Consider the following 16,647-nt stretch of genomic DNA (forward strand, 5'->3'; position numbering starts at 1 on the left):
ATTCATCGACGATAATTTATTTAATCAAAGTTTAAATGATAAAAAATAACGAAAAAAAATTTAATAATCGCATACCTCTACTAGCAACCTATAAAATGCTGAAAAATGTCCTTAACACCAGATTTCAACACAACAACGGTCTCTGTTGGAGTAAAATTAAATTAAATTTGCACCGCTCCAGTCTTGTGCTTGTGAAAAATTGGGATCTACAGGAAATGTTTGATCTTAACATACATTTATTTTATATTTACACTCACTATTTCCTCACTCACTATTATTTCTATTTATACGAAAAACTTCATTCAAAAAACCGTTGGTAGAATTAAGAGCTTTATCTATTATATTTTAGTCTGGTAAATTAAAAAATAAGATAATAATAATTGTATTATTATGTTCAATAATTTAGAAAACAATTAAAAAATATTTTTAAAAATGTATATTATATAGCATTTATTTTTACCTATATAGTGTACCAGGAAGACATAGAAAATATTTTATAGTTGAATAATTAATTAGTTACCAACTGTTGGTACTTTATGTTCAATATAGTTATTGTGTTAAAAATGAACACTGTATTGTTTTTTAGAGAATTTCTTGGTACTACATGACTTGGTAATTTACTATAAATTAAGTTTTTTATTCGTCAACAAAACCGAATTCAGAATTTTTTCGAGACATCTTTTGAGTAAGAAACTAGGATTACCAAACTATCGGGTAGCGTACTAAGCTTTGAATGTACACATAGTTCCAGAAAAAACAACTAGTCAGTTTACAAAGCGTGTATAATCACCTTATACTTTGTAAATCTAAATAGAAAACAGTATTCTGAAGACTATAATACGTATTGAGTATAGTATAGTAAAACACAAAGCAAAATAAACAGATCGTTCTTAACAAATCTCTATTGGACATAATACAGATTAGGTACTTAGACTTTTGAAAAAACATTGCTAGTCGATACAATCTTACATGTTACACAACATGTTTAAATCGTTTACCCAAAAAATGTGCTCCACACCTTCCAGTTATAATTGAATTTCTACAGGGACTGATTAAAACCGTTGAAACTAAAACAGCACATATTGTATTTTCTATTTATACAAACTGTTGTAGAATTCCAATAGAACCGGCGAGGTCTGTCGGCGAAGCCTTTCCACAACGACCGACCCAGCGACCGCAGGTGATGTGAGCCAGTTAGATTAAACGTCAGCAACAATTATCCTTTAACGGCTTAACGGGCTTGTGCAAAGGGCAAACAAAAATATAAAAATACAGGGATGACGTGGGCAGCAGATTGAGGGTGGTTTTTTTACTCGGTTATAAAGTTAAAATACACAAACAATTTTTCCTAACGGCATTTATACTCCCGTGGCCATTATGATATTTTATACAAGCTATGAGAAGAAAATTGGTTTTTTTTGATCATGAAAAACTATTCTTCGAATTCTCCGACAGCTAATCCGTTTGGTACTTATTATAAAACTACCGTTTTCATATTACTATGTATAGATAATTATTACATTCGTGTACAACCAGCAATGATTAACAAATATAAATATGTACCTATGTTATTATAGCTGAATGCTTGCACAGGAACACGCAGCATATTAAAAGACATTTATAAAAAATTAAGGACCAGTTTTCGCGTTAGTTTGACTGTTATAATACTTTAACGGTAGCAAAAGGCAGTGGCCCGACCTTTGCCGAATTTATCCGAATTTTTCTTCTTCTACCCCAGTGGACTCTCTGGTCTGTATAATATTATTTTGTTGTTGTATAAAACCGTTGGCCGGCGCATAAATAAAACATGTTCCCCAAACTCTGGGGGGATAAAGATGCCAACGCGAGTTGCCCGTGGATTTTTTAATGCGATTTTCTGATTGTAATCCACTCGGTTGCCCCGGGGAAAATGCGCTTCGTCAACAAATCATATTGACCTTGTATAATATACAGATATAATAATATATAATTCACAATAGCCGGTTGAATATTTTTTTTTACTCTCTCGAAAATAAATATACCTACGCGGTAGTATAGATGTTGTATTATAGTAAGTAATTATAAGTAAACGTATCAACAAAAAAAAAAAACAACAGTAATAATATTGTTAAATTTTGTAAAATTAAATATCATGATGAAAAATTGAACGCAACAGCAACTTTTTTTGTGCGTTCGAAGAGTAAATAACAATTATTATTATCAAATAATAACTACGTTACACAAAAACCAATAGACATAACAAAAAGCTTTGTATCAACTAATTTGTTTATATCCTCCACTCATTTTTTTCATTTTTCGTTTAATCCGATTTTGTTTGTAGTTTGCACTTTTTTTTTCTTCAATAATTTACCTTCCGGGAATATAACGAGAAAAACTTTTTTCCTTTTACAGTCCACCGGATTAAATACAAAAATATCTAACCGTTTTTTTCCCGTTAGCGTACGCGCTCTTTTAATTAGAACAATGCAAACAAACAAGGAAAGGAAAATCCTTACCGCTGTGCACACACGAATCTAATATATAAAGTTTTCGAGTAACGCTTTATTAATCGTTTTTCGTAATGATCGCAAAAGAAGAAAAAAAAAAGTTGTCTTCTCGATGAACAATTTCTCAGAAGCCCGTCGAAAACTTATAATTCCTTCGTCAAATGTATACGTTTCTTCGTTTTTGTAGTTAAATTAACGAAAAGAAATGATTATTATTATTTTTTTAATTCTATCTGGTAACTAAGGAAAAATACTTTCTAAGTACACCAATTCGATTTATCTCATGACAAAAACAACAGCTATACCTGGAACTTATTCCATTAGTACAAACGAAGAAGCAGTGTAGTAGTGTACAGATAAAATGCCGGACATGAAAACTACTGAAAATATCCTTCCTCTGAAAAAATTAGTAAATTGATTTAAAACAAATATTTACAAACGGTTCTGTTTTTTTGGAATATTACAATATATATATATATATATATATATATATATATATATATATAGTTGAACTATATAAACAAAGACATTACAATATTTGGCTCTTTATGTAATCTGATAAGGAATTTTTCTGGGTTATTTAAAAAGAGCAATAATTAATGAAGATTTTGGAGCACAGATTTACTGTATTATTTTTAGGGGATTTTTTTATTGTAGCACAACTGTCATATTTTTTCCAGTAAAATATAATTTTTTCCGTTTTCCTTTGAAAATGTTGAGCTTTAATCAAGAATTTGGTGTTTTAACGTAGTAATAAAAGTATTATCCTTAGGTAATTCGGGACGTGGTTTCTGTATGAATTGATAACCTCAAAAAAAAAAAATCACTTGAGCAAAAATGTGCCCACACTATAAAGACAAAATAACTATAGTAGACAATTTTATAGGTTTCGAAGTGGGTTTTGAAAAGAAACACAAAGCTTAGGCAATGTATGTGAATATTTTAGTTTATCTTTGAAGAACCTATAACCGAACCGATCATTGAAACACGGTCTGACCTTATCCGTCGGGTAAACAATGAAAAGGGAACTGTAGCACGTGAACGGTTCAACTGTAAAACGCAGTTTCAGTAAAAAAAAAAAAACACGACAATATAGATGATACCCGACGGCGTCTTTGGGCTTTATATAGATACCGGATTGTTTACCAAGTAAGCAATATCTTAAGGTGCGCCACGTGTCGAATCTTTGCTAACGTTTGGAAAGACAAGCACAAGCAGTATTTTTCTATTTCAGGCTGTCGTGGTCAGAATGTATTAAAATGCAAGTCGCGTGTGTCCAAAAAATGACAAAGATATGCACCAAACCAAATCGTATTTACCGAATTGCCGAGGATACTTACCCGGAGTCTCTTTTATTGGATGGATATTATATGAAAGAATTCAAAGGCGTGGACGGCGGTCAAACGGTTGTAATCATTTTTTACGACACCGGCGGCAATCACTATAAACACCGGTATCTGTTTTATGTATTATTTATATTTCCACCGTTAAACCGAATGTTGACCTTTGGGGTTTAGTCTATTTTATTGGGCCGGTGGCAATATTTCCCAGCACTGTTGTTTTCGCAGAGTACCTAAACCGACTTTAGCCACCGGCCAGTAATATGTTTTTCTTTTATACTCTGCGGTCCTTGGATTTTTAAGGTATTGCCATTCCGATCGACCACAGGTAGGTAGGTACTACGCTGGTATTTAACTAGTTTACACTTATATAGGTACGTTTTTTAGCATCATTCAGTGCGTTAGGTAATAAAAAAAATGAAAGATCCGATTTTGTACTTTCATGATGCCTAGTTCAAATTTGATTCTCTCTCGCAGACCACCTTGTTCTATTTCACCCGGTCAAGAGAATACCAAACATATTATGTTGAATTATTCAAAAAGAATCCAAGACTTAACAGTACCTAACGGTTATACCGGGCACGTTGAAATACGTGTAGTCTTCATAATGACTAAACTAATGTGTATTACAAAAGGTATTTATGATAATAAAACAAAAAAAACCTGAAAAATATTTACCTTGTAGTAATAGCAGTAGACTACTACTACTACTAGTAGTATACATAGTATACTCTGTAGTATGTACAAGCATGGTTCAAATTGCCAAACTCGTAGTTTCAAGAAATTTTGATGAAACGCAGTCAATAGAATTATTATGAGTTCAGTGCTGTATTCACTTCGTCGTTTTTTGTACAATAGGTACAAACTGTTTACCTTTAATTTTTATACTTAAGTTTTGCAAATATTTTCAGTTGTTAGTTTTCTTCAATGCTTGGATGTTTTGTGGTTTTTTTTCAAATACGAATAATATTGCAAACAAATATAAATTATTTTATTATACATATTTCTTATTATACATATACTAGGTACTTATTATTTATTATATCACGTGTAATATTGCCAAAAAATACAAATTTTTACTTTCTACGACAAGGAGATTTCTGACATTTTGAAAGACTTCAAGAATTACTTCGAAATCAAGATATTTTTCAAATGGCACTGCTGTCGGTAAAAGAAAAATGTTTGCTCACATTCTTCAACGCACATTGCTGGCCGACGTCTCAAAATGATTGTCCGTCAACGATGCCTTAATTGTTGGTTCGGCAAAGTTTGCCGTTTTTTAAATTAATAGAATAATCAGCAGCTTATGGCATGATCTGGGGGACGACCAAATGGCATTTATAGAAGGAAAACTTGTACAAATAATTGATGATTTTGATATTGCTTTAATTAATTATACAAATACTGAATAATTTAATATTACTGTTTAGTACCTACTTTATTTACGACAACGGGGTTTTGTCGTAGGTAAGTGATTACTTATGAATATATATTTATAATATATAATTTAAGTTTGACTACAGATTTTTGAAAAAATCGTATACCGTTATGTACAATAGATTTACCATTAGTTTAATTTTCAGACTTCAAGTCCAAAAACTACAGCATAAGAATCGAAATAAAGTAAATGTTTTTATTATTTTAAGGAAAAGTGTTTTATGATATCTCGGGTTTCTACTTTACATCGGTAATAGATCTAAAGAATATCCCACACAAATTTAGAACTAACTAAAAAATTGTTTATAGAGAAGCTGTAATTTTAAGTTGAAAAATATGTAAATTTGCAATGTATTTTTATCGATTTGCAAGGAGTAGGGATAACTTGTTTTCATTTTTTAGTGCTTTAAAGTAATTTTTGGATGAAATTGTTAATCTATAGACTTTCTGTATAAACAAAATCGGTTCAAAAGTAATCGTGCAAACAGACACTAAAATTCAAATAAAACTCGGTTCTGAATCGAAACTAAAATTACATTTACATTAGCCCAATTTGCTTACAAATTCCTTTGCATTTCACGTGTTTAAACCCAACATTCCATTTAATCTCTACAGTATAATTGTGTCCTCACTTTTCAATAATTAAAATTTATCTTAAAAGCAGAAGAGTTCAAGTTCATTTTCGTAACCTTTCAAGGTTTCAATATATAAATTAAAATCCTATGCGTTTTATTATTATTATTTATTATACATTTATGTAGTCAACTCCTACATAAATAAATAATACAGATTATATAAGTTGTGACGCTAGATATTATTTTTTGTTATAATGATTGGTTAATTGTTAAAAACAAAAATTGATAATTGTAAATGTACCCAAGTACATATTACACTTGTTTACGGTGTTCCTCTTAATTACAACACATTTTTAATAAAACAATACATCCAATTGTATAAATATTAATGTAATTTGTATTTTTTCTTCTCGAGTAATTTCTAATAAATTAGATAAATAATTATAATAAATACTAAAAAATGATATATATTTAAAAAAATATACAATACATATCTATGTTCTCATATAACTTTTGTTTTGTTTTTACAATTACTTTAATAATTACAATAATGATAAAAATGAATAATAAATATAATATATTAAATACAATATTATAAAATAATTTTTGTAATGAAAATAACGTGTTTGTTTTACATAAAAAAAAAAAAAAATACAAACAAAACATGTATATAAATAACTTTTTAAAACCGAAATAAATTTTTAAAAACAAAATAAAAAAAAACATTAACTAAATTAGTTGACAATAATTTAAAATTGTATGTATAGAAAAGAAAATAATAATAATAATTATATAATAATAATAATGATAATAAAAATAATAATAATAATAATGATGATAATAATAATAATAATAATAATAATAATAATAATGAAAAGTTTGATTGTTTTAACAACACTATTAAACATTTGTGGTACGTATAAAAATGCATCGCTCTAAGTAGATCATAAGTATTATTGTGGTTTAAAGAGAGTTCAGTGGGTAATGTTGTTCGTAGCTCTTTAATTTGAAAATAAAATGTGATGCTTTTTTTTAATGGGAAAGCAACAGATTTCATAAAGAAATAATACAACTATTCAACGATAATTTAAACGCTATACTTTCAACAATATAACGATATAATAGAAAATAGACTATAGTTTAATATTTAACTACAATAAATCACAATGATAAGTGTATTTATTAAATATATATTATAATGATGAATATATATATAAAAATAATATTATATATATAAATATATATATTACAATGGATAAGATTACAGAAAATCTTTGTCATAGAAAAAATAATAATAATAATAATAATACTTAATTTTAATGGGATGTTTTAGTGCATACTTGTGTATTTTGTCGAAAAATAACTAATTTTAATTTGCTAAAGGTGTAGTTGGTGTTCCTAAGTTGTCGATCTCCCGTTGAGCCTTTGATATTTTTACTTTGTCTTTGGGTGTACCGTCTTCTCCGGTTTCCATAGCGAACATTTTCATTTTTTCTTTGAAACTCAACTTTTCCGGTACTGTACTTCCGGCTTTGTTGGACATTTGTTGTTTCTGTTGTTCTGCTAACAAACGCTGCCTAGGATCTCTGTAACAAATCAATATAAAAATGATAAATTATTAACAAATTGCAAAACTATGGAAAAAACCTCAAAATAGTTATAGTCATACCTGTATACTTCTTGAGAGCCAATCACTCCTGGTGTATTGCAACTCGTGAACTGTACGTCTGGACTACGAGGAGATGCTAACATTGTTTCCGCTTGATCGATGAAATTCTATATAAAAAAAAAAAACATATGAAATAAATAATTATTTTATGACATTTTAGAAAAATTTTAGCACTGGCAGACATCTCAGGTCATTAGCTTTTTGGTTCTGTTAGTTTTGGTTGGTTTGGGTTCGTATGAATACATACAGTAGGGACAAGGAATGGGCGATGGACACAGCTTAACCTTGAAAGCCGAGTGACAAACGAGATAAGCACTGTGCCACACCATACCCCTATTGATGATTTATAATTAATTGAACAAAATATGTTTAAACAACATTAGAAGCTTACATCTGGATCCTCAATGATTTTCTCCAACGGTGGCGAAGGAGAAGTTGGAACAGAAGTAGGATCTTGGAACGATACACGCTTTGGTGTAGTGTTTGCATTCGGTGTAACTACTCCGTTCGGTGTTGATGTGTGTGTCAATGTTTTAGGCTGGACTTTGGTTTCCACTTGACTCATTACAGCATACGACGAACCACGTTCCGGTGGTTGCGGTGGATCATTATTGTTAGGTCCTCCCACTAAATTGTCTAGTCTTTGGGACGGTAAAGTTCCCTGTGACGACGGGCTGAACCCATAACCCGAGTTGTCCAACAATAAGTTATTTGGTGGATTAATTGATCGATTCAATCGATTAGGCGGCGTGTTATTGTTGTAAGACTGATTAAGCAGTTGCTGTTGCTGTTGTTGATATTTCAATTCTTCTTCCTGCTGAACATATTATTATATTAAGCATGGTTGTTATAAGTAAAATTTCAAGATATCGATAGACCTCTAGGCATTATTGAAATAAAAATTCAAATAAATACATTTTTATTTTTAATTAAACAAAAGTAAATACTAACTGAAAAATTACCTTATTACATTAATTTAAACACTAAATAACTTTTTATTCAATAAAAAATATATACATAAATATATTTCATAATATAAAACAATTATTGAAATAAGCTTGTAATTTAATTTTCAAATATTTATTGATTATTATTTAAATAAACAATGCAAAGGTCTGAGATGTAAGTGTTAAAATTTTTGAATTTGTATTTAAATTTTTTTAAAGGCTATAGTTAGCCTATAAGTTAGCAAGTGATTTAGTTTTTACCTTTCTCTTTAGTTTTAGTTCTGCTTCTCTCATAGCTTCCATTTCAACTTGTTTGGATTTCATTTCTTTTAATCTTCTCAGCCGTTCTTTTTCGTCATTACTAACGCTAAAACAAAAACAAAAACAACGTTAAAAATGTAATTTAATATATTAAACAACACACCAGCCAACATACCCATTAGAAGGTGTTGGCTGCGGTCCTCTAGTAGAACCATTCATATAGTTGTAATTATTGTTTGGAGTTCTAGCCACATTTGCAGGACCTCGTCTCTCGCTTTGTTGCTGCGCACTTCTCATTAATTGCTGCACTCTTTCATTAGCCTCCTGAAAAATAGAATAAAAAAATATTATTAGTACAAACAAGAAATATTAAATTAACAGTTTAACAATCATACTTGTTGATCGTCTTCCTCTTCGTCTTCTCCCTCTTCTTGGGCTCTACGTTCAAATTCCTTTTCTAACCTAAGAGCACGCAACTGTTCTTCTTGACTAACGGTCCTGTTAGGACCAAGCGCAATCAGTTCGCTTAATTGTTGATCGCGCCACAGCCTAGCTGCCTCTCGTCTGCGTTCTGCTTCTTTTTCTTTCTCTTCCCTCTGCCAAGGGTTAGTACCTTGATACTGATACTGTTGTCTGGATTGTTCAGCTGGAGTCTGATAGTAGCCACCCCTGGGAGCCTCACCCCCGCTGGCCATGTAACGGTTGGGTTCGGTACGTTGTGGACTTGTTTGATATAGAGGATGAGTCGAAGTCGGTGGAGGTGGTGGTGGCGGAGGTGATTCCCTGTAAGCGGGTGGCATCGGTTCTGGAACTGTAGCTCGCATTGGCTGATTGTATTGTTGAGAACGAATTCCTTCCTGTTGTTTCACTTGATCTACTTGATACGCAGCTGGCTTGGCGGTATCCTGGTAACCATGATAAGGTTGGTTTCGATTTGGCGGCCTCTGTTGTGTCGCGTACTGCTGTTGTTGCGGGGACATCACTCCGCTGGTTCTCATTTCCCTGCGACGCACCTCTTCCGTCATCTCTTGCAGCTTAGCGTCTTGTCTTAACATATCCCTTGATGACTGTGATCGCATTGTCATTCCCTTAATATAACAATTGACAAAATTAGTTTTCATTTTGATAGTTGTTATTAAGTAATATTTTAAATATATAAATAATATATAAAAAATAATATAATATAATATTTTGTTTTTAAGTTCTTACTTGATTCTGAACATTGTACGCATCTTTATTGGACAAGTATGCAGAAGATGGCCTGTCTTTGAAATGTTGGGAAGTATCGGCACTTTGTCGACTCTGTAATGACGACTGTGATCCTCTGAAGCTTTTTTGTAGTTGATTTGGAGTTCTAAAAAAACAATATTTTTTATAAGTTTTAGATATTTTATATTATCACACGTGTAAAATGCTATGAATTGATTTTAACCTTTCGTCGGGCGGACTTGGCATTTTCCCGGAAGGCCCGTATCCGTTGTGTTCTTGGTTCCTGTAAATTTGGTTAACATTCTGATAGAAACGTTCACCCGATGCTTCGGGCGTTGGGCTATTGTACTGTTGTTGCATTAGTAACTGTTGCTGTACGTGTTGTTGGTAAGCCGGATGCTGTTGAGGTTGGTACACATTCGGATGTACCGATGATGGTCGTTCTGGATGATAGTTACCATTCAGAAGATTTGGATTAGACGGTTGCCGAAGAGCCATTTGGGGTTGCGGACGAGGATCGTTTAAGTTTTGGCTAGACCTATTAAACCGTAATACAAATTCATAAAGATATTCTCTCTCCAACATCCATATAGTGTATTAAAATCTTAACAAAGTACTAACCGAGATCTAAGTGTATTTTGTTGTTGAAGATTATAAGTAGTTGATGTGCGATTATACCCAGGATTAAATACTTCATGTTGAGTTGGTGGCCTACCTACTGCAGGTGGTATAGTTGTGCTAGCCCCTTCAACGCCTATACAAAAAAAAAAAAATGGTTATTACTTGTTACGCTTAGTACTAATGTGAATTGTCGACTTACTATGGAGAGAAGGGACCGATTTCGAACTTTGAATTTGCGACAGATGGTGAGGTGGTGGCCCTCTGGAGCCGATGTTTTGCTGTTGTTCGGTTAATATCCGTGACGGTAGATCCCGCTCGCTCATACGTCGAGGACCTGTTTTGTTAACAAATATATTTATTATATATTTATACGTGTTATCCTTGACGTCTGAACAATAGACTAGTCGCTACAAATACTACATTTTAACAAGCACAATTAAAATACAAAACTATAATAGTAAATAAATATAATAATCATCTAAAAACGTGTAAATACTTAGTTTCATTGACATACTACTAAAATAAAATGTAAAAAAAAAAATATTTGTTTTTTAACTCGTCTGACGGCTTTATTGACAAAAACTTAACCTAGCTGCAGTGGCAGGGCACGACAAAACGATCGCCCTCTGGGATTTTAGGTATCTTGAGTTTGTGATAAAATAGAAATTTCAAAGACATCGGTTTTTATTTAAATAGTGGCCCAGGCTGATTTTTAAACCCATTTCACTCCTGCCAGATGACTAACTTTATACCATTATATAATAAACAAAAGTTACTAACAACTATATTGTGTCTAATTTTTAAAAATGATTTACATACCTTGCGACTATGAAAGAAAAGAAGTTAAACGGAAGAAAAAAAGCTTTTTTTTAAGTTGAACAAGTATGAAATTTCGTATTGTTTTGACTTTTTATTTTTAAAAAATTATTTCATACATAAATAGTACACGAATTAAACATCCTCCATCTGTTGGACTTATGAAAATAAACGTTTTTTTTAGTGCATATTATGTGCTTTTTTTATAACATGGTTCGACACGTATTTTAAATGATCTAAATAGGTAAAATACTTTCAAACATTTACATGCACAGTGGACGTGGAGGTCACAAACAAAATAACAAATTATGATTAGTAAAAAACATAAACTTAATTTTAAGGGGATTGAAAAGCGGTGGGTATCCTGAAAATAAATTGAAATGGTCGAACTTTGTTAAAACCCCTTTATTCATAAATATTGCCTAAATAAAACCACTTAAAAGTTAAAACCCGGTGGCTTTCATGTATTTAATAAGGCGCAGACGAGAATGCTTTAGACAATTAAGCTAAAATTAAAGCGGTCTAAAAGCTAGGTCACAGTATGATTATAATATATATTATATTATTTCGTCGATTTGAATGGATAAGCAATGAAGCTGAATAATGCATGCGCAATTATTGTTCTATTACTGACAGAGCAAAATGATAATAAGCAGCACAGAGTAATAAGATAAAGCGTTTGTTACATGTGTTAGGTGCTCACAGCGTATGATAATCGAGTGGCTCTGCGGACGAACAACCTGTACTGTGCGGCGACAGCGTTTCGTCTTTACTAACACGCCTGAAGTCTGCCAGCGTGAAGACGCTACTTCTCGACTCTAACTTCCTTAACCTTCTAATCCGCCTGCCTTTTAATCCGGTGCGGAGGACGCGCCGCAATCCGTCCTTGGGTTCGTCGTCGGACGATTCCAGTAGTGGCGGGACCGCAGCAGCCTGCGGCGAGTCCACGTCGTCCCGCTGATGCCTGTGAACCGCAGCAGGCAGGGGTTCCTCGTCGTCGACCAGCGTGTCCTGATGCTCTTGGTTCCAACGCAGCACGCCGCCTATGCTAGCCGACTTCATTTTCATCAGCAGCAGCTCCTTGTTGGCCAAGTACTCTTTGATGGCCTCAGTCCGACGTTCCTTTTCGGCCAGCATGCCGTACCGGAATTCCTTTTCCGTTTTCTCCACGTCCATATACGTGTTGTTCGCCTGGTCATAAACGTCCACGCTCGAGTACCGCCTGTGCGACGACCTGTACAGAGTCGATAGGGACACCGTGTCCGAACTTTTGCTGTAACCGCTGAGTCGCGTCCGGTCGGAGGCGATAGTCATACTCTGCCGACCACTTTTAACCCGCCCCCTAGGGGTTGCCGTCGTCTCGTCGTCCGAGCTCAGCGAACCGTCGAACGCCACGTTTCTTCTGGCGAACGACAACCGTCTGCTCTGGGCGTTGTTCAACGACCGCCGCTCGTTCTCCCCGTCGCTGGTCACTTCGGTTAGCACCACTCCGGCACTGCTCACTCTCCTGCCACTGATCAGATGATCGTCACTGGCGCTGGACGGCCTTATAAACACCATGCGGATCGGATGCACTTCGTAGTCGCTGCTGGACGACGTGTACGTGTCGTAGTCAAGGGCCAACCTGTGCGGGAAATTCGGTTCGGAACAATACCGGGGCGAGATGATGCCGGCCTCGCCCAGCCTGGAAAATCGGCGAGTCAGGTCGGCCACCTTGCCGTAATTGACTATTTCGTCGGTATCCAGCGAGCTGGACCGTTTGCACATCCTGGGCACTACCGCACTTAGTTGCTCGTCGCTGGATTCGCTCGACTGCACGTCGTGGCTAAAACGCCTGACCTTGGTCAAGAAATTGCCGGTGATGATGTCGTCGAGCTCGCGCAACACCTTATCCCGCTCTTCAGCCGTCAACCTGTCCGGTCTGACCGCCAGACGGGTATCGTCGACTACCGGAGCCGCGCCGGACGACAAACTAGTCCGGTCATCGTCGGACGACGACGACTTGGACGTTTCGCTGTCGTCGCAACAGCATTCGGCGTTTTCGTTAGGGCAAACGTTCTCGTTGGAATCGAACGTGGGCTCCTTGTACGTTTCCACGGCGTTGGCGTCTTCGACGTCGCAGTTGACCAGCTTTGCCTGGTGCTGCTGAAAAATGTCCTCGCACAGGCACAACTCGTTTTCCGGCGGTATCTTATAGCATTTCTTGCGCGCGTCCGGCACCGACAGGTAATCGGAATGAGGTTTAAGAAAATAGCCGAAGCGAGGTTGCAGAGGATCTCTGGCTACGACGCTGGACCTACGAACACCAACACCACCAACACCACCACCAATGATACTACCACCAACACCTATAACCCACACACAATTCACCTGATAGAGATAGTGATTCCGTCATCCAAGTTGTTATCACCTCTTCATCGCTACATTCGTGGATGTCATGCATGGATAAACTGCTTTGGGGGATATCGGCTTTCACGCGGGGTTGGTAATCAGATATTGGCCTTTCCCTACAAACGGATGCTGACAACGGACGTTGGAATTAATTTTTTTTTTTTTTTAATTTAATAATAAAATATAATGAAAAATTGATGGATTGTACCAAATTTGTAATTGTCTTTTGATGCAACCGACGCAACCATCATGCGTGTGTCATTCGTAGTTTGTTTAAAAGCATATATTAGTAATAATAATATTCTTGTACATTTTACATATTATTATTTGTAAGAATAATAACTATCATAAGGGATGTCCAGCAAATCACCAATGAAAGCAAGTCATAACATCCCAGTTATACAATATTGTTAATTATGTTAAAAAGTATTAATATTTAATATTAGTGGAATTATATATCAACAATCTTACCTCTAGTCATGACGGGTGATGGCTGAGAGAGTAACGTAGCTAAGCCATGGAGTATGGCACCTTGTTTCGCTACTTCTAGTGATACGATTGGTCCAGTGCGAACCAAATACTCGGCAGCTCTGCATATGTCAGATTTCAAAATTAAGTAAACATTCCTTTAGTGATATTTAATAAGATTCTGGTCACTTACTTTTCTTGCGTAATACCGACTAAACTTTGTCCGTCAACCTTTAATAATTGATCACCAGCTTGAAGCCTACCATCCTTGAAAAATAATAAAAATATATTTAATTAAAACAATCAATGGTGGTTTAACATATATCTCATCGACTTACTGCATCCGCTGCACCACCTTTAACTACAGACTTTATGTAAATGCCCAATCTTTCTTGGCCAGCACCCTTAAAAAAATTTGTAATTGTTACATATTTAGTAGGTATACGATATTTGATATAAAAGGAATTAATTAAATAAAATGAAAAAATAATTTCTATAAGAGCACACTACTTCATAAGACTTACTTTTGCAGCAACAATACTTAAGCCCATTCCGTTGTTCGACTTATGTAATCTTATAGTCTGGACATCAGGATCGGGAGCTTGCATGGAATATCCCCCACTTTTATTACTCATTGCGCTTGGACTTCGTGCCTGTAAATGAAAAACCAAGGTAAATAATATTTGTTCAACATTTTGTGATATTGTTGATGAAATTACATTTGGCAAGAAGTACACAGTCCATAATCCAGATGAATTTGGATGAAGCGTTAGACGACACATGCCGGCTTGTTGAAGAGGTTGGATGAACTCGATGAGACCAGGGGGAACGCCTCTGGCCACTTCATAGCTGAATCCTTCTTCAGGCTGAACAAATGTTATCATGAGTTCGTCGTCTTCTTCTAATCGTATTTCACGGCCATCAGATCGAGCTAATTCATCTGCTAAATTTTCAGCTACCTGTTTACCAAAAGAAAAAGTAACAGTTGTAATGTAATTGTTAATTAAAATAAACACAAATTAGATAGCATACCCGCACAACATTATCAATAAGTTCGTGAGGCAGTCTTGGTTCGTCGTGAGCAGGTTGATACTTGACCAATAAGGCCTTGAGTTGAAGAGAGTTGAGCTTGAAACACGTCGAAGTAATACTCGCTAGATCCTCACCGGTGTATTTTGGTGCCTATAGAAAAAAAAACCCAAATGTTTAAAATAGTTTTCAGATTTTTCAAATCTTAACAAAATTTACATGGAGCAAATCGGCGGCTTGTGAGATAAGTGCTAACTGGCAATCAGCTGATACTTCTAGTCCTTGTCTCTCGGCCCACGCTTGCAAACGACTGATACGCGATTTCAAACGAGCGCCCCACACCCGTGTATAGTAACTAATATCGGCAGTGATTAGTCGATTAAATGCCCATGAATTGATGAACCGGAATACTTGGTTATATATTTGAATGGTTAAGGACGCATTTACGCGACCTTCCCGAAGAGTTGTCATCATCATGCCCAATTTGCTAACAATCTGAAAAACCAATACATAAATCATTTATAGTTTTTTAAACAATAAGTACTACAAATATTATATACTACAAAGTGTTTAAATTGAAGAATATTAATAACAAAAGAGTGAAACATACCGAATTAGCTGGCAGATGTTCGTTATCTGCATCACTGTTCTCTGTGAAAAGGTCTGGTAGAACAACCATAAGTTCTTCGAGAATACATTCAACAATAAATCTAAAACAGTTATGTATAATTATATTAATATTCAATGTACACTGATAACAAATATTAGTTCATCTTATTTTTTATTATTTTTTCATTAACACATACCTCATGGCAGCTTGTTGTGTATCGTGTAACATTTCAATTGTTTCCATCAAAAAATTAGATAAATGACGATCACTATGCAAAAACTGTCGTAATTCAGTCACGATTGCGAGCCAAAACGAAAGCAAAGTCAAATCATTTTGTTTTCCCTAAAAAAAAATAGAAAACATGATCATTTTAGTTCACCATAATAAACACATAGGTGATCGATAGAAGAAGAATGAATATTTACCTGTATCATTGAATAAAGAATCGTTGCGACTTTGGCAAAAGTCAATGACAGTCTATTGGCTCGTTCCATTGGTGTTACATCCGGTCTATACGACGTCGATGCTCTATATCTAGCCAACAGGTACAAGCAGTATGCGGGAGCATGCTTAAATGTCAACGTTGACGGATCGACGTCCATTGTAACAGCGTGAATCCAAGCTTCTTCAGTTTCTTCTCGTACTTCAAGAACACACGGTAGAATGTTATCTGCTACTTGAGCACTGGTACGACCATATACAGCAGACATTCTTAAACAAAAGTATATAAATAATATTAATACCATTATTATAAACACAGTACAAAACAGTCGAGTAATAATTGTTAG

General features: G+C 34.7%; 1 protein-coding gene across 6 annotated transcripts in view; it reads right to left on the reverse strand.

The window, feature by feature from the left end:
- Nucleotides 1-7,082: 7,082 nt before the first annotated feature.
- Nucleotides 7,083-16,647, reverse strand: part of LOC126841157 (afadin) — a 63,893-nt gene continuing 54,328 nt past the window's right edge. For 2 of the 6 annotated variants that reach the window (XM_050577482.1, XM_050577478.1), the window contains 20 exons: nucleotides 16,285-16,570; nucleotides 16,056-16,201; nucleotides 15,860-15,959; nucleotides 15,469-15,744; nucleotides 15,253-15,402; nucleotides 14,745-15,179; nucleotides 14,559-14,624; nucleotides 14,414-14,487; nucleotides 14,224-14,342; nucleotides 13,732-13,881; nucleotides 10,745-10,879; nucleotides 10,546-10,678; nucleotides 10,148-10,462; nucleotides 9,925-10,069; nucleotides 9,111-9,803; nucleotides 8,891-9,039; nucleotides 8,716-8,821; nucleotides 7,899-8,324; nucleotides 7,508-7,614; nucleotides 7,083-7,424 (listed from right to left, as the gene is read on the reverse strand). In XM_050577482.1, coding sequence (XP_050433439.1) covers nucleotides 7,208-7,424; nucleotides 7,508-7,614; nucleotides 7,899-8,324; nucleotides 8,716-8,821; nucleotides 8,891-9,039; nucleotides 9,111-9,803; nucleotides 9,925-10,069; nucleotides 10,148-10,462; nucleotides 10,546-10,678; nucleotides 10,745-10,879; nucleotides 13,732-13,881; nucleotides 14,224-14,342; nucleotides 14,414-14,487; nucleotides 14,559-14,624; nucleotides 14,745-15,179; nucleotides 15,253-15,402; nucleotides 15,469-15,744; nucleotides 15,860-15,959; nucleotides 16,056-16,201; nucleotides 16,285-16,570 — 4,228 coding nt within the window. In that variant the 3' untranslated portion in view covers nucleotides 7,083-7,207. The remainder of the gene's footprint in view (nucleotides 7,425-7,507; nucleotides 7,615-7,898; nucleotides 8,325-8,715; nucleotides 8,822-8,890; nucleotides 9,040-9,110; nucleotides 9,804-9,924; nucleotides 10,070-10,147; nucleotides 10,463-10,545; nucleotides 10,679-10,744; nucleotides 10,880-13,731; nucleotides 13,882-14,223; nucleotides 14,343-14,413; nucleotides 14,488-14,558; nucleotides 14,625-14,744; nucleotides 15,180-15,252; nucleotides 15,403-15,468; nucleotides 15,745-15,859; nucleotides 15,960-16,055; nucleotides 16,202-16,284; nucleotides 16,571-16,647) is intronic. The other 4 variants (XM_050577483.1, XM_050577480.1, XM_050577479.1 and 1 more) reach the window with 4 other exon arrangements.

This window comes from Adelges cooleyi, unplaced genomic scaffold, assembly GCF_023614345.1.
Source record: "Adelges cooleyi isolate 19-005CV unplaced genomic scaffold, UGA_ACOO_1.1 ACOO_flye_CR_arks_rails_tigmint_CR_PRNA_376, whole genome shotgun sequence".
Lineage (NCBI taxonomy): Eukaryota > Metazoa > Arthropoda > Insecta > Hemiptera > Adelgidae > Adelges > Adelges cooleyi.